The 26,381-nt window shown below is 38.0% G+C and overlaps 2 protein-coding genes across 2 annotated transcripts; one reads left to right on the top strand and one right to left on the bottom strand.

Moving 5' to 3' along the window:
• Positions 1-5,664: 5,664 nt before the first annotated feature.
• Positions 5,665-12,206, bottom strand: LOC139729573 (sugar transporter SWEET1-like). Its single transcript, XM_071640498.1, has 6 exons — positions 12,072-12,206; positions 10,224-10,301; positions 8,525-8,648; positions 7,145-7,306; positions 6,444-6,563; positions 5,665-5,776 (listed from the first exon to the last, which is right to left on the bottom strand). The coding sequence occupies exons 1-6, from the start codon at positions 12,137-12,139 to the stop codon at positions 5,675-5,677; spliced, it is 654 nt and encodes a 217-aa protein (XP_071496599.1). The 5' UTR covers positions 12,140-12,206; the 3' UTR covers positions 5,665-5,674.
• Positions 12,207-18,299: 6,093 nt separating this feature from the next.
• On the top strand, positions 18,300-24,413 carry LOC139729581 (GH3 domain-containing protein-like). The gene is made up of 7 exons (XM_071640505.1): positions 18,300-18,568; positions 19,017-19,189; positions 21,179-21,317; positions 21,951-22,118; positions 22,639-22,787; positions 23,440-23,531; positions 24,192-24,413. The coding sequence occupies exons 1-7, from the start codon at positions 18,300-18,302 to the stop codon at positions 24,411-24,413; spliced, it is 1,212 nt and encodes a 403-aa protein (XP_071496606.1).
• Positions 24,414-26,381: the final 1,968 nt, after the last annotated feature.

Raw genomic sequence — 26,381 nt, 5'->3', positions numbered from 1 at the left:
GAGCATCATGTTGGACCCTCTTGTTTTTCTGCATTGTAATGTTATTCGTTAACGGTTGCCAAAAGGTCAAGCTCTGTGCTTATTCTTGGCAATCGTTATGTATGCAAATTAAGATGTAACTCATGTAATTATATTACAGATGTATTGTATAATTGACGAAAATGATGATAATTGTTGAAAGTATTTACACTACTATTCTTTTGAACTATGTTAATGAAATAGCAGAAAATTGATGCATCTGAAAAAAAAATGGTACACAAAGAATAAATCAAATCAAGCAAATCAAATCGAATAATGTATATACAGTACAGTACATACATATTATATGCGTATATAAACTTGTAAAAAGTTTGGAAATCTGACTTCAGTTGTAAATTTCTCCAGTTTGTAAGCACTATTCAATACATGCTTGATATCAATGGAAAGATGATTAAATACTCTTTGAAATGATATCCTACTCATTATGATTATGCTATCAAGTAAAGGGCTGTACTCAAAAGTGTCTGATAAGGTTTACATTGAAAAGCTGCAAAATGAACAAGAACGGTCTTTATGAATGAGAATGGTCGTGAAGAGTAAATAGAGAACATGTTCGTTTGAGTTATGTCTTTTGTTCGCAACTGGTCAGCCACGAAGGCAAATTTCAATAGACATGTTAACTTCACATTCAAGTTTTCAGTGGTGCAATGCCAGGCAATTTTGATAGCTCATCAAGTTTTATGGTTGTACATCATGCCACGTGTAAGCAATGTTCAAAAAGCCCGCGCCATACGGCAAATTGAAGCTGAGATGCTTCAAAAAGATGACAACGCAAGACCACATAGAGCAAGACTTGTGCGCAACTTTCTCGAGAGAGAGGGCATCACTAGAATGGACTGGCCTGCATGCAGCCCCGACCTCAACCCCATAGAACATCTTTGGGATCAACTTGACCGAGCTGTGGGGAAGAGGGTCACAATTACCACGACATTGGCAGGACTCCTGCAGATACTTGTTGACGAGTGGAACGCCATTCCTCAGCAGCGGAATCACGAAGCTAAATCAACAGCAGCATGAGGACACGGTGCCAGGCGGTGGTGCAAGCATTTGGGTCGTCCACCAGATACTGAGTAAACATAAAGTATAGACAAAATAACGCAAAATGAAAAAAAAAATAAAGATGAAAGTCCAACAAAACCAAGACCATGCCATTTCACTTCTTTATGTCTTTGTTGTGGTTAATGTGGTGAGGTTTTGTGAGATAAAATGGTTTGAGTCATGATCGTTTGTATTTGTGTGTGTGTGTGTGTGCGCGCGTGTGTGTGTGTGTGCGTGTGTGTGTGTGTGTGTGTGTGTGTATGTTTGCTTATCTGTTTGGTTGAACGCATACATATTTCACTCCATAAAAATGCTGATGTTACAGCAAATGAACACCAAAGAAACAATGGGGAACTCACTCATAACGAGGAAACTCCATTAGGGACGTCAAAAATTCGGCCAATTTTTAAATTCTGACTTTACCTCATATTTGTAAGCACTGCACCTCCATGTATGCGATAATCATAACAAGTATGGTATCATTTTAAAGAGAATTAAACAATCTTTGTGTGGTACTAAGCACAAATAAATTATTTCTAAGGAAAGATGAGAGATGATTAATCAAACTCAGATTTTAAAACTTTTTTGAGGGGTTTATATACAACCATGTATATTATATTATATCATATCGAGAGAGAGAGAGAGAGAGAGAGAGAGAGAGAGAGGTATAGACTAGTTTTATAGGTAGGTAGATGGAACAGTTCGCCAGAAGAAAATAAAGTCATTGACATAAACAAGAAGGAAATCCCTGAGAGCATCCAACTAGTAGAGCAAAAGGGTTGTAAGTAAAATCAGAAAAATATTTGCAGTCACGATACTGCAATGCGCTGGCGTGATGAAAATGGAACTATCATGTACCAGATGTATCATTTTTGCTTGTGTTTCTTTGTTCGGCATCAAACGACGAAAAGAGACAAGAGCTTATAACCGCCAACGCTTTGCTGTCGTAGCAAGCATAATTGATGTAATACATAGCGATAGGACACAAATACCAACGTATTTTTGTGCACAACATTGATGATATTCATTAGATATTGATTAGGAAGCAAAAGACGAAGAATCAGTGTGAAATCACATACCGACTAAATGAGGATACATACAGGATGCTGAAAGGAGGATTTAACTATCGCCAGAGACGATTCCTCTCACATTCTCTCCTTACTTGATGTAATTCTTTAGCAACAAAAAGGCAAACTAAAATTTAACAAAATCAAAATAGATGCAGAACAAAAATGTTGAGTGTTCCAGAGAATGTATACCCAGATGTCATTACAAATGGCAGCCTTAAGAGTTTGACCCCTTTTAGCAAATTGAATGCTCTTTCTCCCCTGCAATGCTGTGTATATCCATCCCTTAGGTTTCTGTTGTCTAATTTGCTGTTCTCAATTTGCCGACTTCATTCCCCTGTGACACAAGAGATCATGGTACGCAGAAGCTGTCTTGGCTCTACTGACCCTCTCTTAAAAGGGGGCTTGCTAATCCCCATGTACTGACAACTAATGTTGCTTTTCAGCAGATATTCACTCATTCTTTCTGTTCTTTTTGTGTGTTTGTCTGTTTTACACACACACACACACACACACACACACACACACACACACACACACACACATACACTCTCACATACACAGAAACACACACACTCCTTCTTTCCTTGTCGCATGATGTTGTGATTTTGTGCACGTGAATAGAGCGTCTTAACCTTCTTGAGACCACCATTATATCAATATTTAACTGGGTTTGCGCTTAGAAGTCTTACACCTCATGGCTATATCACAAAAGGTCAAAGGTATCTCTCCCCCCCCCCCCCCCTCTCTCTCTCTCTTTATGGAGTAATCAGGAATTCGTCTATCTAGTCGTTACTTATACTTCAGAAGTTCCTCAATCGATTATTTTGAGTTAACATACTTTCAAAATTTCACTGCCATGTATACAACTACATAAAAGAAACTCCATCTAAACGATACACTGTCGTTTGTTTCTTTTTGGGTTTTTTTTTTTCGTAGAAAGGACAATATTTTGTTGGTCTTACTCCACACCAATGATAGTAAAGTTAAGTAACAGTTCAAAATCTTTTTAACGTCAATTTCGCTCTGGAAGCTCCTTCCGCTTTTCTTCCTATAACGTAAACGTAGATAGGAAGAAAGCTGCCTATAGGCTCTATTATTCCATAATATTATGTTATATATATATATATATATATATATATATATATATATATATATGTATATGCCTTGTCGCTGCTAATGTAAAGAATTCAACAAGCAGATGTGAGTTACACATACACAATGGCAAATAGAATAGAAACGAAAGAAGAGCATTTTCCCATGCTTTCCCCCCATGTGAAATACAATATGAACACAACAGTATATGAACACAGTGTGAACAAAGCGTGAAATCTTTTCTCACTGTAAAATACGAGCGTCTCAACGTTGTAAATACATTGTGGATAATCAATTCAAAGTGTGAAACAGAACATCAGTATTTAAACTCTCTGTGTAAAACTGCAACACAGTCTAAAACCATCTTCACAATGTTAAAGATTATTTATTTCCCAATACCTCGTCCAGATCCTATCGGTGTTGCTTAGAACAACGTACTAGTATCCGTCACCTAGAGTGATTAGAATATCATTGAATACATCACTTCAATATAATAGAGCAATCTGTTTGAACACAGTTATGTCATATACCGCTCAATTTGTAAAACCAACGCTGTTTTAAAAGTGTCCGATGTAGCAATTTATTCGGAAAAGATTGGCGCTTTGGAGAATGGCTTCACGTGTTGCCATGACAGAGTTAAATGTGTGGGATATTCTGATCAAATTGGAAAGCATCTTTGAATGTCTAGTTTATATAATTCCAGACAGCTTCTTTGCAAAACTGCTGCATCTGAACTGTGATATTGCGACGGGATGTTTATAAAAAATGATAAGAAGAGGAAAACGTTGTTACAGCTAATCCCAATGTGCACGTCAAACTTTGTATAAAACAATTCTACCATACAAAAACACACACACATTATATACCCCCCGAAAAAAAAGTATGAAAGAGGAGACCAAGCTTGTGAAGACGCTATTCATTTCGCCTCAAAGTCGCCCCTCAGGAGACTACAGCCACCCACTCCTACACGACTAGACCAATTTCTGAGAATCGCTCTATAATTTTCTTCATCAGACTGCATATTGTTCGTTTTCCATTTGTCCTACTTCAACGTATGTTTTCATTAATTTCTTGCCCATTTCATACATCATTTTCCTTTACCCCCCCCCCTCCATCACATGGCACACGATGTGTAAGTACGGTGTGATGAAAGGCGTTTGTCTACCAATGGCATTGAATTATTTGCCAAGGACGCTTAGTGATATTGCATGTAAAGTCAACGAGCAGAAGATCGTTGTATCTGGTGCCTGTAAACATAGATACACTCATACCTATACACCGTACACATTATTAGTCGCTGAAGTTGCAAAACCTTTTATCTCATATGTTGGTGAAAAATCTCTTATTTTTCACTATCATTATTACAATTGTCAGATAATTAGTTAAAGTAATATCCTGTCCAAATCCTAGTCCTCCTACCCACAAAATGAAGTCACTATGGCATGTACAAGGAAAGGTGATCCCACCCCCCGTACTTTGGCTGCCATGTTGTTGTTTCCTTTTTTTTTCGCTCTCTCCTCTAGACATTTGTCATTTTTTCGATACGAGGTTTTGTCGCCCTGACAGCTGTAACAATATGAATATAAGGCTGGATTTGGGATTACCAACTGTAATCACCTGATTCTCTCGCACATTATGCTTGCATATACAGTGTATGTTGAATGTATAACCCTTTACAAATTTATTTATTTATCTATTTATTTATGTATGTATGTATGTATGTATGTATTTATTTATTTATTTATTTATTTATTTATTCATCTATTTATTTATTTATTTATTTATTTATTTATTTATTCATTTATATAAGTGTTGCTGACAATGCAACAAATAGAAAGTGTAGAAAGCTACGTCTGTATCGCTGGAATACTATTTCACACGCCTATATAATCATATGATATATGTACACTATCGCATAATATTCCTCTCCATATCATCACACGCACACACCCACACATACACACACATACGCACACATCATATAAACACCCACACACAAACACACATCAACAAACATACATAAAAAAAAAATCCATGAAAGCCAAACACACGGATAAAACAAGTGGACAATAAGTAATAATTCCAGCGAGACTGCGGTAGATCTACAACTCGACTTGTATTTTGACTTCAGAAACTGCAATACTGCCAGTCGAAGGTGGCGCTGTATAATGGTAGCAGACGGTCATGATTGCTGAACGTTTTCAAAAGAAATGAAATCGATTTCCAACTAAATTTTACAGCTGCTGAAATTGATTATCCTCCTTCTGTTATCGGGCTGGTACCTTCCATCACGTTGCATCATCACAATAAATCATCATCATTGTTTCAATTAAGTACGGCGGTGTCAGAAAATATCACAAAGAATGTACTGGTCCCAGTTTTAGTGCCATTATGGAGCACTGTGAGCGCGAACCGAAAAATTCTATCCATATCTCTCAGTCTGATTTGGCGCGTTTTCCCGGCGTACCGCTGGATGGGAAAGTCCAGAGAAGGGCCAACTGTGTGATGCCAGACACCATCCCCGGCACACTTGGTATCTTGGAAGTAGAGCGACGGAGAAAAATGAAATAGAGGGATATTATCATAATAATGTGGTATTATCTATAGTTGTGACGGAGGAATGACTGCAGCCTGCTCGCAGACGTTGCAGTATGTTCACTTTGCCTTTAATTCTCCCGAGCTTTCGACCGAGTTACAGGTCTTTTTCAAGGACTTGGGACGTAAACAAAAAAAGGAACCAATTTGCAAACATTTTAACAAAAATGTGAAAAATGTGGAAAAAATGTTGAAAAACATGTGACATATTTGGAGGGCTACACATTATATGAAGTGCAGGTTTATGCCAATGAAAAAAGCTTTTAACCAGAACGGTGAAGCCTAGCTTAAACGACAAAGAAATTAGAATAAAGTGTAGGCTTTTGAGCGTCATGACAATTGATTACTAACAAAATGAATACAAATGACGTAAGTATGTGCCATTATGTTTACCCATGACAAACAAAGAAAGAAAGGATAAAACAGAAGAAGCAGCGATCAAAAATACATTTGACGTTTAGGTTAACAGTTATCCTGGAGACATCCATTAACTCTTCAATTTGTTTACTTTCATTAACTCTATATTCTTTTCACCATATGAAGTCAGTACAAGATATCATTGAGTGTCATAAATAATCACTAGTAAAGAGCATTCTTTGGTCACTATACCTGTACGTAAATATCTTCGATGAGCGCTCCGTATAAAGTCCAGGCAAGTGACGTCACAAACATGGCGACGGCCATGAGAGCCGAGAAAGATTCACTGCTGCGTTCTCTGATAGCCGAGCCCTGTGATGGAAAGATTGTAAAATTGTACGCAGACGATCTCAATGCTGCAGTAAAGTTGTGTGTTGATTTTGAGAAGTGGACGTTTTTAAAGTACACACTTATAAAGCAAACTGGACTACCGTTATAAGTATGATAAGAGAACTCATCACCATTGTCATGTTAATGGGATGAAATCACTTGGTAGTGCTGAGAGTAACCAGAACTTACGGAAAAACTGATATCATAGTCGTCTTAACTCTTACTTCCCGGAAGATGGTTTAGATTTTTGTTTTAATGTACAGATGGTTTGCCTCATTGTTCCATAGAATATTGTTGAGCTTAAGTCAGTCGCATCAGCACATCACTGTTAATAGACAGATTCACTTAGCCAAATCTAAATAAATGAAAGTGAATCATACATAAGATGTATAATTTGTACCAACCATTGCATGGAACGTGTGTTTCATTTCGGCGATACCCGATCTGTGTTCTACAATCTTTTTAAACGTCGAAGACCAATATCGTGTTAAAGCACAAAATAGAACAAAATCATATAATATCACTGGTTAAGTCGAGTTTGAATCCCTAGGAGGAGGACTAACCAGTTCGGCAAGCGGGGAGACGTTGGTGGCTAGCACCATGATACAAGTGGTCAGTCCCAGCTGGTTCTCCACCAAGGCTTCGTCTTTGATCACGTGGTTGAAGTAGACGTAGAGACCCAATAGGAATGTGATGCCGTAAACGGCTTGTTGTCTAGCTCCAGCCTATATGATACACAATGAAAAAAAAGATATAAAAAAATAGAGAGCAGAACCTATGCAGATATCTCATCTACGTAGTTCCTGCTCTGTAGAGGTCATGGTAAGCATAAACAGTAGTGACAATTATAGTAAATGTGTGTTTTCAGCCTGAATTTAAATGATTTGATAGTTGGGTATTTCCTAATTTCTAAAAGTATGCTATTCCATAGTTTTGGGGCCTCACATGCAATATAATTCCGTCTCCTCATGCTATTGCTGTTTTGCATGTTGGAATCTGTAGAAGAGAAGGGGATGCATTATTGATTACAAATTATTGAAAGACAATTTAGTTGGTAAAAGAGTAAAAAAACAACAACCTGCAATGAAATGCAGTTATAAACCAAGAGCAACGAATATCTTCTTGCCACAAGATCTCGCCACAAGTAAAGTTCGTCTAGATTATTAGTTACATCTGGTATCCTGTGGTATTCAGATTCCTTTTTGGATTTACGAAATTACACTGGAAAAAGAATTATCAAAATGTTAATACAAAAAAGTAAAATACTAAAAAGCTCTATACGATACAGATAATGAGATCTTTGTAATCCTTGTACCTGTTTTGTTTATTCGGATATTTCTGGCATTAATTTCTGAAAATCTGATGATGTAAACTTTAAAGCCCCTTGCTAACATTCGAAATTTTGCAGATGAGGAAAAAAAAGAAGCTTTAGTGCTTCAAAATAGTTTAAAATATGAGTTAGGGATAAAAATAACCAATCTGAAAATTTCAATCAACATAATAAATGTTAAATATCATACCAAAAACAATTTCTACAATAAACCGTCCTCGTGACCGTTTACTGAGAAAATTAGTGATATCTCCCTAAATATTATTCCCGCTTTCTTTTGCGAATTATTTGTACTTTAAGGAGTTTTGTGACACAACTGATAATTTGAACATTATTTACTCACTGTTCCCAATGTTGAATAGTGGCTTTTAAGCCCTACAGTTCTTGATTAAGAAATTTCAAGCTGATCTTATACAGTCCATTGTTTGTGGTATATCTTTTAATGTTGTTCATTGATCCAAGAAACATTCCTGTTCAATACCTGTTGAATATGTTCATTTCCGATTAATAAGTGTATAGAGACTATTACAACTGAAGATTGAACGATGTTACGCAAATGGAGATACCAAGCTAAGGCTAGGACCTTTATTCCATCAATGTGTATTCTACTTACCTTGTCTTTGGCACATAGAAGATATGCCAGGACGTAGAATACGTGGAGTACAGATCCCACAACGTTGACAACTATCATTGTAAAATCATCTTTGAGGATACCATACCACAGGCAAGCGATGGCACTTTTAACGAGAGGTAAATGAAATGGTATAGAAGTCTCGTTACACTCTGTCATAATCTCAACGTCACTACTCCCCATCCCCCCCCCCATTGCTCTCTTTCTGCCCTAATGATTGATAGCAGCACGGAGAATGATTTCAAACGGTTATGTCCCTTCTTGCGACAGTACTTAGAGAATTTATTTAAAAGTCTTCAAACTCTATCAAACTTAATGCGTGTAATCATATCGACTGCAAATATTTCGACTCGTCACCGAAAGTGTAACTCGATCACACTGTCAATAACATCGTTACCGTTTCTTTTATCTCATAGCCACATCTCCCCTCCCCTCCGACGGTCAGTTAGGCCCTACCCATTGCTTACAGAATACTCGATGACACTTACATTGGGGTCGTCCCACGAGACCGACGCCCATCAGTCATAGGGCCTACAGGCCACAACTTCGACATTGAAAAAAGGTCCATGAATTATTCATCCCACGAGTCATGCAGCCCATGAGTTTGACACTATAGGTAAAAACAGCCCACGAGGTCGACATTATACAGCACGGGGTTGAATGTGTCGGTCTCGTAGGCCTTGTTTGCAGGGGGTATCTCAGCGGGCTTGAAACTAGTTCGCGACTAGTTTGCTACTCCAGATTTTGCTAGTTGCAGAGACGTCTCCGCGACGTCTCCGAGACGTCTCCTGAAAATTACAGAGTCTCCGAGGAGTCGCAAGAAATTTAAACATGTTCGATTTTTCGCGAAGTCTCCACGACGTCTCCGAGATGTCTCCATCAGTTGCGAAGACGTCGCGGAGACTAATAATATCCGCGACTGTTGAGACGTCTCCGCGATGTCTCCGCGATGTCTCCGAGACATCTCCGAGACGTCGACGAGACATGCTGGAGACCAGAAAAACTGGTGAGAGGTTGGTGAAATACAGCCTTAGTGTCGAAGTCATCGGTTTCGATGGCCCATGGGCAGTCTACTCGTGGACTTTCAAATATTGAACATATTGCTGCACCCTATAAAGAATATTCATGCGTCCAGCCATGAATTCAGTTGAGATCTACTGGATTCCTTTACATTTATTACCAGGAAGTGATCAACCTGAAAGAGGTGGTTGACATCTTCATTACCCAAAATGCAAGAGAGATGATGCTGAACTTGGTATAGATAGTGGGATAGGACAATTCAGTTTGTATAGGCACGAAGAAGATCAGGGACTTTTTATTCATGGATGATGTTTGTGTCAAACCAACAATCGTTATTGCATCAGCGGTGGAAGATACATTGCTGTTTAAGTTCAAATAAATGTACCCCTCCGAGACCTTTCCACCCTCGGTTGCTTCATTCCCTAAGAAAGGTCCGCTCTTTCCAACTTTGACTTCCCCCATGCCCCTATAAACATGGGTAGGCCTATATGGATACGTGTATAGTTTCAAAACAGACTTTTATAAATACATACATTTGACTCATCGTTCATGAGCAAATCCCGCATCAATGCAAACAAACAAATGGAAACTCACTCACGACAACACACGGGTTTCAGGAAGAACTTTACGTGCTTCAACCATGTAGGAACAAATCACTTACTTCAGAAAACCAAGCAGGAACGGCAGAAATGGAGTGTTTCCCGTAGTACCAGACTTGATGATAGGAATAAAAACTGGTCTGAAGACGAAACAACAAGAAAAAACAAACTTATCAGTTCTTGTGTGCGAGTGAGTGAGTGTGTGTGTGTGTATATGTGTGTGTGTGTGTGTGTGTGCGTACGCGTATACTTTGTATATGATTATGTGTGTTTATGGGATTATAATTTGGATATGATAATTGATAGTCTCTCAGTGGTTTCTTATAGTTTTTATCTAAACAAACATAAACAACAACTCAAAAGCAATCGGAAAAAAAAAACTTAGTCGAGGTCGTGAAAAACAATGGTAATGATACTGCGCACAGATCGACATAAAAACGAAAGAATCCTCTAACCCGGGTTCACGGCCAGTAATCATGGTAATGTCGGAAATGGATAGGGTTGCAGTGAGAGGAACTGAATATCAACTGTTTTCGTTCTAAAAATATGGAGTGGTACTATGTTGCATTTCACACGGGAGAATATAATAGCAATATCAGATTTTATCTTCATAAAGGCTGTACAGCTTCGACGCCCTCTTCACGCTCTTAGTGATTCTATCGAGAAGTATTGTTCACGTAAATTGTATGAACTTTACAGTTTATCACAGTTATGTTGAATGTCACGAGCTGAGGGTCTATGATATCATATTTGGCCATAATAATTATGAGGTGAAGGCTGACAGTGCTTTGAAGGCTTTCAGAAGTCTTGAAACACGACCGGAGGTAGAAAAACAGAAGAGAATGCAAACACTGATTAATGAATGTTCGTTATTCTCATATTCGATCGAACCAACAATGACTTGATGTAAAGCCCCACATTCTTACCTATCGATATTGTAAGTAAATCAGAATTAGGTATTGCAAATCTCTATCACAACAACATCAATGCAAATCTTATTGTGGTTCTATGTATTTCATACGCGTATACACGTTAATGGTAACATGGTAACTTGTGACAATATCATTACGGTTTCCAATTTTAAGATCTCACCCCCTCCCGTAAGCACCATTGATGATCAGAAGCTAAGACTAGATATCTAAACTGTTACGTTATTTGCAGATTTGTCTATTTTTTTCACTTTTTCATTTGTAGAAACACAGGAAAATACACGTGTGTATAAGTTTGGATCTCCATCACAACATCAATGTAGTTTTCATTGTGGTTCTGCGTATCAGATTGTGGTAACTTTTGACCCTATCATTCTACGGTCACAAAATGAAAAATACGCAAACCCATTGTTGATTTAGGCTCCTATCTGGGTATCAGACTGCCTACTGTGCCCGGTTCCTGAGTTTGTTTTTGTGAGACAAAAACAAACTAACAACTATACGCTCTCCACCGAACAACAAATAAACCCTGAAACGAATGCATTTGAACTTTGGCCATGCTTTCCTTTTATTCATTCAGCATAGGCTCATTTCCAATCGGGTTTGCATTGATCAAAAGCTAAGATTATCTACGGAACTGTTACACTATTTGCAGAAGTACGTATACTTCCTTTCAGAGGGTTTCATGGGTAAGAAAATAATACCTTGTTACTAGTAGTGTTTTCTCACAAACTGAAAGATGATAATCGAAATTATATTAGCATTATATCAAAATGGTGATTTCAATTGAATCATATGTCAAAAAAGACATACATCATCATTTTTCTTTTGACGTGATATAACTGGACTCAACAAGATCAGAAACATTTTGAAATATGTTTTGAAGTTGTGGCACTATTTATCCTCTGGATTTGGTCATCGATCTAAAACGATTAAGTGAATGAACAGTTTAGTTGCAATGGAAATTATAAGCAGACTCACATCCCCGACAAGAAGAAGCCGATGGTTGTAACTATGCAAATCCACGATAAGATAGCAAGAGAATCCATGGTCGTCTACACACGATTTATCGTATGCTTGGTGATGTGAGGCAAGGACTGCAAGGAACAAGAACGACACCGCTGTGTAATTAAATGAATGGTGCAACCAGAGGTATAGTGGCAGACGACGCTCCTTTGCGATCACTACGGAGAGCTTCCGTTACGATAGTGTATCACATCAGCAAACAGCAGTTTAACCTGCACGTCATACAAACCGGACGTGTAAATAAAATAAATCTGTGTGATAAGGGGCCACGTTCATGAAAGATACGTGATCACTTATTTGGAGCATGGTCTAAAGTCCAAAGTGTGAAACACTTCTTATCTACCTGTTTTCATTTTTTTTCCTCGTCTTCTCTGATACTGTGGATTTTTCTTGGTTGATCGCATGCATGACACGTTATTGTAGAAGTCATAAATGAAAAGCTATAAATGATGATTGTAATGCTGAGTCATGAAAAAAAGTTGTTTCTATGATACTGGGTATGACAGAGCTTCAGGAACACTGCAGAACGAGGAAGACAAGGAAGATGAGAAGAAATACGATTTTCACAATTTCTTTCTTTTCTCTTTGGGGAAGTGCTTCCAATTTCGGTCCGAGTGATACTGTGTTTGGGTTTTGAAGTGGTGACCTTTTGATATCTTAACCCAAATAACAGCGACTTGAAAATGATAGAGCACAGTTTCCCCCTCTTACACAGCTGTGCGACAGAGCAATAAACCCGAAACAGTGGCATGTAAAAATTATTCTCGCTCTGTAACCAAAGCAAGCGGGAAGGGAATTTCTGTCAAGACGATGTACATTCTTATTACACTGCCAATCCCCTTCTGAATGCTTCTGACATGCTTGGGACAAATCTGTCACAAATAGAGGTTAGAATTGGCAATGTTAGTTGTTGATTTCAAGTTGCCTTCAATTCAAGTATTCATCCCCTAACCTATAAGAATATGCCTGCTAGAATTAAATCCACAAGTAATGGCGGTTGTCGCTTTATTTCCTACAGGGATGGCATGGTATTAGTTGAGGTGAGGATTCACTTTTTAAGTTTTTGCGAGATACTTAGAAACCACTTTCTGAAATACTAAAAAATTGTAAAATTCTAATATGAATTCAAAGTTTATTTCACGAAAATTTGTTTTGAAATACATAAGATATCAAAACACAAAGTGAGACAAAACAATCCTAATAAAAGCAATCCTAATAAATGCAATCCTAATAAAAGGTGGGTTTCACCTTTTATTTTGATCACTTTGTTATGGATATATCATGCAACAATTTCAAAGCCAATTTTATAAGATAAACTTCGGATTTCTCTCAGAACTATTAATATTATGCTCTTTCATATTTATTTCACTGCACTTGCTATTCTTTGTCTTTGTACTTTTTGAAATTTGTATTCAAATTGTATCTGATTGAATGCAGAAATAAAAGCAAACCAACAGACAAACAAACGAGATTTCTTACTATCTCAAAAAAATCATCATCAATTTAAATGTTGGAAACCTGAAGTCCCATCTCAACCGAAACTGTACCATCTCTTTAAGCCAAGTTTTAAAACCAAAATGGTTGTACATTGTACCCAGCTAAGAATTGGACGTTTTTTTTTAATGTTCTTGGAACATTCTAAATTTGTTATTTGAGCATTTCGTCTAAACACTTTTCAGAACTTCCTTTTGTGGAAGGCATTCGACTTATTCAAAACGTTTCAAATGGAAGTTAAATAAGCATTTTAAAGTAAAAAAAATAACAAATAACAATAAAAAACCTTTCAATATTTATAAGGACCAGTTGATAACCTGTTTTGAATTACTGAGATACGTCAGAAAAAAAAACTTTTATGAATATTCAAAACGTTCTGTAGACGTTCTGAGGACGTCCAGAAAACACATTGAATAATGTCTAAAAAAAGTCTTGTGACCCTTCCAGAACGTTTAGTGAAATTGTCACATTCTTGTAGAGCGTCCAGAAATATTCTGATGAACGTCTGTGTAAAAAGATAATAAAATAAATACTTCTTAAGAACTTGCAAAACAAAACTGTCTTAGAACTTTTAAGGAATGTCTATAATTTTCTATAAAGTTTATAAGAAAGCTCAAGGAACATTCAAAAGGTGACAAGGGGCCAAGTGCTAAGACCATATGTATTATGAAAAAAAAAAAGGCAGCCTGGCCCCGCCCCCCCCCCCCCGTTTTTCCAAAATAAATCACACAGTCATAATGGATTGGACAAAAATAAATACAGTATTTATCATCATGTACCAATCACAAGAATATGATATACGTTTAATAGGCATACACGAACAAATGATTTGTTCGTTATTCGATCAAATTATCAGAAACAAAATGCGGAATACCGCAAACTTGAGCAGAGACCTTACTTTGTTGACGCCGCCCAAAATACGTATATGGTTTATAACTGATCATTACGGGGTGGGGTGAATAAAAGATGCACCAGTGCAAGGATGAGTTAGAGTACGTGTATGAAGTTGCAGGTTTTTTTTTTTAATTTTATAATTCTATTATTATTATTATTATTATCATTATCATTATTATTATTATTATTATTATTATTATTATTATTATTATTATCATTATCATTACAATCCAGTATGGTAATGTTATTATTATTATTATCATCATTATCATAATTTTCCTAATTATTTCTGTGTGGGTTTATTCAAATATGAATCTTATGTTTGTAAATAATATGTCAAAATACATGTGTATGTAGCCTAAGTGCCTGTCAACGTGCGTGTGTAGATGACAGTTCGGTGATGGTTTTCATTTGAAATGTAAATCTTAACTAGAAGTAAATGGATTTAATGGTGATTGTATATGAGTGTGGATTATAAAATAATGTGGAAGAATGAGAAAATATATAGTTGTCAAGGAGAATAATGTTTTGGAAGAACGTAGAATTGCTTCGGTGTTGTTTCAAATAGAGTTTTGCTCCGGGACTGAAGTCTGTTCATTGAAGAAAGGTGGAGTCAACCGAATCCGCCCAAATAACTGGGACCTACAATGGCCATTAAGCTGTCATCACTAGGATCAACGTCGTAGCGTCGCTCCTCATCGTTGGGGCCCTAACCGCGAACTCTAGAGTATGCTTAGTATATCTGAGGTTTTCGTGTGTTGAGTGCCTGCGAAAGTGTATCGGTCCGTGGGAGCATAGTAAGTACCTATCATGACATTTATAGACCCTGGATATTCATAATTTGCTTTCGGTCTGGAGGTAATAACCGATTGCAACTATTGTACATTTATGTTCCACTCTGCACGAGCGCTGTTGCTGTTATGGAAAAAATGACGAAGTAAACAATTTGCAACCTCACTTTCGGTATGCAACAATACTTTTGTTCTCCTGATTATCCGTAGCATCAGTTTTCTTTATTCAAATTAATGTCGACCCTCACCAGGGCGGTGACGAGAATGTTTATTAATAACTGATGATCTAGTACCTTCGTATTATCAGTCCGATCAATTACGGAGTACCGGCACGCGAGCTGTTGGATGGGAGGGGGAGTTCAGTTGCGTTATAACGTTGAAATGTCGAAACGTTTTACGGCATTCAACACGTAGGTCTATGCGATAATAGTTATAACCTAACCTAACCTTCCTGTCATTTCACCAGTGCGGGTCGACAGGTTAAAGGGATGGTGTAGTTATGGCTGAGGTGGGGATTCCGATTTATTGAATTTTGTGAGATAATAGAAATCACGTTAATGAAATGTTAAAGAGCATATGATTCTTAAAGGAATTCAAAGTTTATTCGATGAGAATCGCTTGATAAAAAACGGCTGAGATATCCAAAACAAAGTGAAAGAAAATGGCCCTAAGAAAAGTCGGGTTTCATCTTTTTACAAGAACCTTTTTATTCTTCGATACCTCAGCCATTTCACAACCAGTTTTCATCAATGTTAACCTTTTAGAATTGTATCCTTTTACATATTTTCAAAGAGGTTTCTCATTATCTCACCAAAAAAGCTGAAAGCCTGAACGCCCCATCTCAACCAAAACAATATAACATATAGTTTTGGTTAAGATGGGGCTTTTTAGGTTTCAGGTTATCAGGTTATCGGGTTATCAGGATATTATCATCCCTTTAAGTACACATGGAGTGTAGATTTTTATCCCGAGTAGATTTTTAACCTTTATTTGGCCCCGCTCCAACTTGCACGTAGTCATTCTTCGCGAGGTACAGAAAGAAGCCATGTCCCCGAGCCAACGGCACGAGCAATAGAAGAAACTATTTCACCGTGGAGTAAAACCGTTGTTTCTGGAGTCCTTACGAAAAGAAGCTAGATGGATTAGACATGTCTGTGAAATTGTTTCAGTACTCCAACATGGCAGTTAGTAAACTGTACGTGCAGTTGGCCGCATGCTCTACAGCGCTGCTTGTAGCGGCCTTGTTTGCGTTGCGTAACGCGTGTGGATCCGCGGCCGGCTCGTCTTGTTGGAAGTGTATCGGTTGGGGTAAGGAGAGATACTCGATCGCAACTGTTACATTCAAAGTTGAACGCTCATAAGCATGGCAATCAGGGCTGATGAGCTACTTCAAATCATCACCATGATCACGCATATCATACCAAGCATAACCACTGTCACCCCCGTTAAGTCATTGTTTCTGAAACGAAATGCATACAGCGAACCTATACTTATTGTTCAATAATTATGTGATGCATGCATGCTGATGGAATATGTGAATGGTTCATTTTTTTGCCTGTTCTTAGAATTACCATCGATGCAAAATTTTGAAAAAAACCCAAACAAACAAACAAACAAACCACAGATTGTTTAAATTTGTTACATTGATGTAATTCATTTTTTATTTGATTTGATTTGAGAAGCAAAATAAATATGGACGAACGAACGAAATAACAACATGATTCAATGGCCCCCTGAGATGCCTGACATACAATTTTGGTCCTGTGAAATCCCATTCCTATAGATGACTTCTGCTGATGTGACAATGGTCTTCTCATCACAATTTCCTAGAGATTGTTTTGATGAAAGAACTCGTATACTTAAACTAATATTTCCATATTTCACTGTAATCAATAAAAGAAACAAAAATCCCTCGTTCTTTCATCGACATCTATCAAAGTAAAATCATCTGGCAAATCCCAATTTATGCACCGTACGTACTCAACCCTGAAACGTTTCTCACGTAGGAATGACCGATTGCGGTTCTGAGGTGTTAACCTATTCTATTCTAGATGCCCTTGTTATTGTATAGGAGCTGACTTCATGGTCGAAGGTATTACGAACTTGAGACAAAGGATTGTGTTTAAATGGAGAGTGTTTAGTGACTTCATAAAAAAGGAGAAGAGGAAAATGAATAAAAATCACGTACAGGCCTACATATTTTGATTAAATCATTCGACTTTATGCATTTTGTAAACCTTGTCACATCGTCAAAAGTTCATGGGACTTGATGTCACGGGATCTAGGACCTATATACATATATAATATATACACATGATTATAAGCACTGTTGAGAAATTACCCTCTTAGCATTATAGTTTTAACTATTATGAAACTTACTTAAACTATATATTGAAACTTACGATAATGATACTTACTGAAACTTACTGAAAAAGTATAATTTCAGTATTAAATAGTAAAAAAAAAAACTACAACTCGAAGCAGTCCATGTTTTGTAAACAGTTTGCCTCACTTAAGTCGAGTCCAAAGAGACTTTAAAAGAGACCAAAGAGATCGTAGAAAAATCCTCCGACATTCCGTTACATTCGACTTGGAAAGTAGCATAAAAAATGTGTTTATATCCACCCAGGGTACAATTTTCCTTCGACTTAGCCATTTTCAGCTTGTATCCAGCCGACTTAAGCAAGGTTGACAAACGATCCACATTCCGAATGAACGTTTAAGGGTTACTATTGGTATCAACATGAGCTTTTGAAAATATTGCTATATCTCCTTGTCCCATCAAATTGTTCTTATTCAACTGTGTTTCAGAGCCAATAACAGTTGCCATCAATATTTTCTGTTTTCTCAGGAATGCTGGGCCTTGGGTTGCTCGGGCTGTCCCTAGTGTATCTATGGATCCTTAGTCAGCGGCCATCCAGGCGGCACACCTTTAAGACTGTGAGCCAGTTTGGGTTGCTAGTCCTGGTCATTAAAATGCCTTCACAATCTGAGGAGCTACCCAATGGCCAAAGCTTCCTGGCAAAAGCCTAGAGAGCACCAAGAGCGTTTGTTGATCGAAGTCATCAAGAAGAACGGCAACACCGAATACGGGAGGCGATTTGGTCTGCAGGAGGTGAAGTCGCTGGATGACTTACGCAGACGGCATCCGTTGACAACTTATGAGCACTATCAAGGGTACGTGGAAAGGATGATGGACGGCGAAACTAATATTCTCACTGCCAAAACGCCTGCTAGCTTCGTTCGTACAAGCGGAACCACTGGACCGTCGAAGTACATCCCACTCACACCTCTAAGAGTAACTTGTTCGATAGGATTGGAACAACGTTAAATCTTACACTAATGGAGAATTATCCAGATGTCAGTCTGCTGCAAAAACACTTGAACTTGTACGTGTCACACGGGTATTTAGAGCCAAGAGTGGTGCCCTCATCGAACCGATAAGTCGGTTTCCGGATGAGTATAAAACTCTTCTTTTGGGCTACACTTCTCCACCGGAAGGATTCCAACTCGATCAATCTTCGAGGCCAATTACATTCACCTCCTCTTTGGGCTACTCGACAGGGATGTTGGCATGATTACGTGAGCTTTATGCACTTCTTACGGAGCGCCCTCCGACAGTTGAGTCGGTGTTGGCCAGAAATCGTCGACGACATTGAACACGGGACTATCAAGAGCTCCCTCGATCTTCCTCCACATATCCGTGCCTCGTTGACGACAGCTTTGGAGGTGGTGATCCCGTGAGAGCCGCTGAATTACGCACAGAATTCGAGAAAGGTTTTTCAGGTCTGATGAAAAGAGTTTGGCCCCGCTTGAGAGTCATCCACTCCATTGATCACTACGGGAATCTGGCCCCAAATAGAAGAAAGATGGGCCAAAAGTACGTCCCATACTGTTACTGCCTTAGGGGGTGTTACAAGAAAGTCGAGTTGCAATCAATTGCAAATACCTATTGCAAACTTTGCAGTAGACAGATCTGATTTGCAACTTGCAATCAATCGTAAGTTGCAGTTGATTAGCAATCAATTGCGAAGTTGCAATTGCATCTTTCGTGCAACAGAATCGTTTGCAACTTGCAATTTATTGCAGGATTTCGCGACTGATTTTTGGGAGTGGCAATTGATTGCAAATTTCTTACAACAACGCCTTAGCCTGTCAAACCTGTCTTGAACATGGTGATTGACATTGTCAAAGCATGGTATTGCTAGGAATAATTAATCTATTCCCCATTCTCCATTCGCACCCTCTCACCATAATTCGTAGAAGGACCTGGAGACAAAGTCGTGATCACTTTTGTCACATTCTCGGATAATTTAAAAAAAAATCAGATCGGACACATCATTTTAGTGTATGCTGTCGATTAGCTTTAATTGTTAAATCCAAGCGAAAATTACATAAAGACATACTAGAAATAGGGAAGTGTGGGAGAGTTGAGCCACTTTTTACATTTAGTGATATTGTTCAATAACTATACACAGTTTATGGATTATTCGTTCGCTGGTATATACTACAACTATTCAGGCATAATATGATAGCCCAATAAGACACCTAGCACAAACAACTTGGGGTGACACTTCAACAAAATATTTTGCAAAATGGCTCAAGTCTCCCTTGATGTGGTGAGAGTTGAGCCACGGGTTGGGAGAGTTGAGCCACTATGCTATAGGCCCTACATATCATATTAAGAAGTTCAGGCTTATAAAAGAAAATGACTATGGAAACCTATCTAAGGAAAGATGGTGTAATGGTAACAGAGGGGGCGGGGCATCTGTTTGACTTACGGGTCATTGGATGGATAATGTGGATGTTGTTGGGGTCCACCTACGATCACATGATCAGGATTTCTAGATGCATTCTGATTGGATTTGCGTAATAAGTCAACTGTTGGTGTTAGGAAGAAGAAACCGCCTGTAGGCGTCACCCCTGGCAAGAACACCACATACCTTTCCAATATTCCTCACCTCATCCAATTGCAGACCAGTTTCTTTGACCAAAAAATGACACTCATTGAGCCACTTGAAGGGAGGGTTGAGCCACTTGAGGGCTGAGCCATTGGAATACAGGGTTTAAGCCATGGCACAACTCTCCCTCGACACGTTGGCACAACTCTCCCCACAGTCGCCTTTTAAAGTAACCCGCAAAACCTATGAAAGTGACCACACCAAACATGTTGAAATTTGCTGAAGAAACAAATGATATACAGACTATCTGCTAATCAAACTGATTCGCACTTATCCTCTACCATAGGTGTGAGAGAAAACCACATATCTGACAAGTGGACATTCACTTTTGGTGACCAAAAATGGTTTTTCTTTGACTATTTTGTCATGCTTCGTCCAATGTCGCTGCCCTCATACACTGGTACATAGTTAATCATAGGCATGAACAAGAAATGGCAGCAGCTGACTACTATCAGTCCCTATGGAGATGTGAGGTGGCCTGGATCAACTCTCCCAGTGGCTCAACTCTCCCACACTTCCCCTACTGAATAAAATACCCTTGAAATATGAAAGAAAGTACTCGACAAAGCGTTGCCGCTATCTAGTATTCCCTGCAATGTAATCTCTTGAAGGGAGGGTCCACTCGTCAGAATTACACGTCCCTCGTATCAGTAGTAAACAGAAAATGCATGAATTTGTAATGTATATAAATATATTGCTTGATTCACTCTCAAATTATATATTAATCGATCTGTGTAATTCATGTTTCATCCACATCTCTCTTATACTTTTATGACATATAAATAATTGTAAAACGGCAGGGGGGGGGGGGGGCCTTGGATAGTAGTTTTGTACAAATGAATAGGCCAGACCCGCAGCCTAAAATAAGGAAAGAAAATGATAAGAAGATGATTACGACCTTTTGCTTGTCTCGTCTATATAGGTGTTGATCATCTTCCATTAATATTTGCTTCGTCGGAAGCTTTCATCTGCCCTTACCTTGGTCTAAAGTCCATGGACGTACATGGCCATGTGCCGCTACCCTCCGTTGTGGTCACAGAGTTCATCAAAGTTGAGGACACGTGAGTTCAATATGGTATCTATCTGTCTATCAGTGTATCTAATGATATCTACTTGATATGTAACGTATTAATATAATATCAGGGCCGGGGGAGCGTTTTCAAAAGTGTATGTGTGTTGGGGGGGGGGGGAGGGCCCACTTCCGGGTTTCATGAGCTGACAAGGAAAAAAACAGGTCTTCAGCTCATCTTTCTCCTTCCACTTCCAGGTTTCTTCAGGTGACAAGTAAAAAAAAAAAAAAAAAAAAGGTCTTCAGTGCAAAAACATAACCTTACCGCTTTACCGATTTATTATTATTATTATTATTATATATACGTATAATAATAATTATAGCCAGCGAACAACAATTACTGTATAAAACACATTAGAATTAGAAAATACATCATAAAAACAAATGTGCTTAATGTGAACAAACTTTGTTAGTCTTTTATGATGGGTTTGTAATAGTCATAAGAAGGAAACTACTGTTTTGTACTTTTGTGTACCAAACTCTTATATAGATATTGTATCTATTCCCTCTGAGTTATTACATAGGCATCATGATTTTGTATAGTTACATGAATTTGTTGCCAATGATAGATAAAGCACAATCTGATTTGTCGAGACATTTTGATATCGTATTTGATATTTGTCAGGGATCAGAGTCAACCTAAAACATATTTCATGGATGAAGTAGAAGTCGGACAGTGCTACGAAACCGCTCTAACCCACGAATGGTCCGGATTCTACCGTTATCGGATGGGTGACATCTTTCGAGTTGTCGGTTTCCATGAGAATTGCCCAATCTTACAGTTTCAATACAGGTTTGTGGATCCAACCTCATTTTCCTTTTATTTAAACTGTGCCTCTATAGGAATGTTACAACTCTGTTCTGCTTCAAGTAAATGATTCTAACATAACGGATGAAATAAATCAATCCAAATATAAACCCCCTCAAAATGATCATTTCATCTCGGGAAAGATTATTAGGATGGCATAATGATGAATTGATTGATTAAATAATTCAAAGCAGATTTGTGGTTTTAATAACCGACTAATACGTTGTTAAATAAGTGGGCGTATTTTCGTTGCAAACTTATCAATTCGTTGGCTATCTTCACTAATGCTTATGGATCCATTTCACATTTTTTTAGTAGTGAGTTTCATTTTTTGTTTGTTTTAATGTTTTTGTTCTTTCACCCAAATAAATAGCCTATAGGGAACCAGGTATAGTGCCATGGGTGCAGGTATTTCCGAATCTCATAGGGATTGTGTCAATTCTCAGTTGCCATACATAATATGAACCCTCTCCCATTCATCTGTATAATGTTTGGCTAACTATAGAACAGGCCTGGTTTTGAACCTGTGTTACGAGAAGCTGAATACACACGTGGTCGATGAGGCGATCAAGGCAGCAGTGGCCCGCTGGTCCGGCGTCAGTCTTACGGAGTACACCGTAGCGGAGAGTCCACTTGTTCCCGAAGATTCTCCAGGTGACAATGTGTTTTGATAGCTTACTATATAATCATTTGAACTACATGTACTGTATTATCATTTGCATTAAAATGACATGTAGGACGCCTGATAACATGAAAAACAGTTACGCAATGGTCCCACACATTCTCTGGTATTTTGAAATATTGTAATTTATATCATTTACAGATTAAAGGGTGTGTACAGTTCTGGTTGAGGTGAGGATTTAGCTTTTAACGTTTAACGTTTAACGTCTATAAGATGTCAAAGAGCATGCAATTCTAAGGCGTATCAAAAGTTTATTTGATGAAAATCGGTTGTGAAATGGCTGAGATATCCAAAAACAAGGTGAAACAAAGAGATCCTAATAAAAGGCGTGGCCTGTCGCCTTTTATTATTATCACTTTTTGGGATATCTCAGCCATTTGAAAACCAATTTTCATCAAAGAAACGTTGAACACTTCTTAAAATTACACGCTCTTTCATATTTCATAAGAGGTTTCTCATTATCTCACTTAGGAATGTTCAAAACATGAATCCCCACCTCAGCCAGTACTGTACAGTCCCTTTAAACTTTGTTCCATACAGCCTTATATTATATGCCAACATACCATTCGTATTGTGTTAGTCACCATGTATTAATCCTGTATCATTGAATGTGTATTACTGCAGAGTACGAACCCAACGAAGACTTACCCTACTATTATGTCTTTCTGGAGCTAGCGTCATCTCAAAAATCTCTGACGGATGAAGAGAAAAAAGCGGTGAGATAGTTTTGTCTGTTCCCAACGGAATTGTAATTAGGAAGCTTTGACTATGGAAATGCATGCGAGCAGGTAAATCATTCTTTTGAACTCTTTTAGCGGATAATGGTTTTTGTTAACATTTTTGTTTTCTAAATATTAAGAAATCAGAAGAAAGTAGCCTACTGTTATTTAAGTTAAACATGTTCAGTCAAGTCAGTTGGAGGTTTTTCTTTTCTTATCTCTGCCACGAAATTCTTTACGTTATTTGCAAAAAGGTACTTTCGTTGTTGCTGATTCTAAAAGAGTATGTTTTTCGTTACTATGGAACCTGTGTATCAAGGGTTTTTATGTCATTTAGGGCCTACGGACCCTCAGAAACTGGTCTGTCTGTGCCATTACTTATAAAATGAGAAATCACTGCACTTGCGACCTTGATTGCGACATTGCGTAAATATAATTCGACCATGACGGAGGCAGTCTATGCTAGCCAGGTCTAAAACGGTGTTACCGTATGAATATCTTGATCAAAAGGTCATAAAGCTTATCGTTGATGGTGCATAAAACTTCACTGTCGCAAGTCTGTTGCGCCATTTCCAGCTTTGGGTAAGAGAGAATAACAGCTTTAGCGATTATGTGAATCAGCAGTACAGTAATACCCCCCTTTGTCATCATCCCCAGGTCGACGAGGAGCTGCGTCTCCGTAACGGTGACTACGACCGCCTCCGTCGCGAAGGGAGCATATCTCACCCAAGGGTATACTCCGTCAGATCTGGGGGCTTCGAGGCGCTCCGAGACCACATACTGCTGAACACCAACGCCACGGCTGGCCAGTACAAGATCCCGCAGAAATTGCGCTCCTATTCCTTCTTTCAGATAATGGTGGCACAAAGTTGGCCTTGAATATGCACGAACACACACACAAACACACACAGGCACAAACACACACACACAAGCACAAACAAAATAAACAAATAAACAAACAAACAAACAAACAAACAAACAATTTCACAGTTGGTAATATTCATGAGATAGCAATTTGCCCGGAACATATTAAGCCTTTTGTCAACCCTCTTTGATGATGATGATGATAATAATAATAATAATAATAATAATAATAATAATAATAATAGTGGCTACTTGTATAGCGCACAGGTCCACTTTTCAGTGCTCATGGCGCTTCAAAAATGAAAAGATATCACATATTTACATGCATATACATATTCAAACATTTCAACAAAGAAGAAAATGGTAAACAAAAACAAACATATATACCAAATAAAGAATACAACATATACCAATTAAAAATACAATATTGATCCAATATTAATGACATACAGCAATTACAGTCCTCAGTATGAAAGGAACAGATAAGTTTTAAGTTTGGATTTGAATGACTCTGTAGATGACAGTTCCCTTAACTGAAGAGGTAACTGATTCCACAATTTTGGTCCCATAACGGAAAAAGCACGATCACCATACCCATGTTTTACTGTGGGTGTTTGGAGTAAGAATGCATCTGATGATGAACGTAGCCTTCGTGTCGGATTGTATTTTTGAACAGAATTACTAATGTATATTGGGGAAAAAGAATGAACTGAATGATGTACTAATTACAAAATCTTGAAAATAATCCATTTTTTCTACAGGCAACCAATGTAAGGAACGGAGAACTGGTGACATGGAATCAAACTTATTAGTAAAAGTTAACAATCGGGCAGCAGAATTTTGCAACCGTTGAAGTTTTGTGACATCTTTTTTTGAAAGATTACACAACAATGAATTCGAAAAATCCAACCGAGAAGAAATCAAAGCATGAATAAGTATCTCAGCTGCAGGTTTAGACAAATATCTCCTTATGAAACTTAAATTACGCAACTGATATCGAACATTCCACTGAATATGAGTTACATGACTTCGAAATGACATTTCCTGAACAAATATGACACTTAAATTATGTACGGGCTGTTTTCGACGGAATAACGCAAGTGCTACCGATGTTGACATGACATGATTGATAATCAACTTTGCTTAACATATTATGCTTTGATCCCAATAACAGAAACTCAGATTTATCATCATTTAGTTTAAGGCCATTGGACGTAAGCCAGATTTTCAGGTCTTGCAAACATGCTTCGAGTTTTGCAATGGCGGATGACAATGAAGACAAAGTGGGTTTAAAAGACAAATAAAGTTGTATACTGCTAGTATCATCCGCATAACAATGATAACCAATACAATGTTTGCGAAATAGTTCACTAATTGGTTGCATTACATACAGAGAAAAAAGCAGCGGACCTCCAACAGAAAATTGAGGTACACCAAACTTTGTCATAGTTTTACAAGAGGTAGAATCAGCAATTCTGACATAATGAGATCGACCACATAAGTAGGATATAAACCAATCAAGAACAGTTCCTTTGATGCCCAAATATCTCAATCGTTGAATCAGAATAGCATGATCGACTGTGTCAAAAGCTGAGCTCATATCAAGCATGATAAGAGCAGTGATGTTACCACTATCTGATTCTCTGAACACAATATCTGATAAGTTGACTAACAGTGTTTCTACACTATGACCAGGCTTGTATGCAGATTGAAATGAATCAAGCAATTCATTATCTTGCAGATACATTGTCAGTTGTGAGAAAACAACCTTTTCAATCAATTTACTTAAATAAGGTAAATTTGAAATTGGGCGGTAATTTTTTAGACACTCCTGATCTAAGCCTGCTTTTTTCAAAGTTGGATGAATAACTGCTTTTTTACACACCTGTGGAACTACACCTAATCTCTGGCTAGCATTTATGATTCTTGTGATAACGGGTGCTAAAACTCTGCCACACTTCTTAACCAAATCTGTTGGGATTG

This window comes from Diadema antillarum, unplaced genomic scaffold (assembly GCF_040938485.1).
Source record: "Diadema antillarum isolate AM-2024a unplaced genomic scaffold, OU_Dant_1.0 seq00000247_RagTag, whole genome shotgun sequence".
NCBI lineage: Eukaryota > Metazoa > Echinodermata > Echinoidea > Diadematoida > Diadematidae > Diadema > Diadema antillarum.
This window is presented reverse-complemented; position numbering and strand designations above follow the sequence as displayed.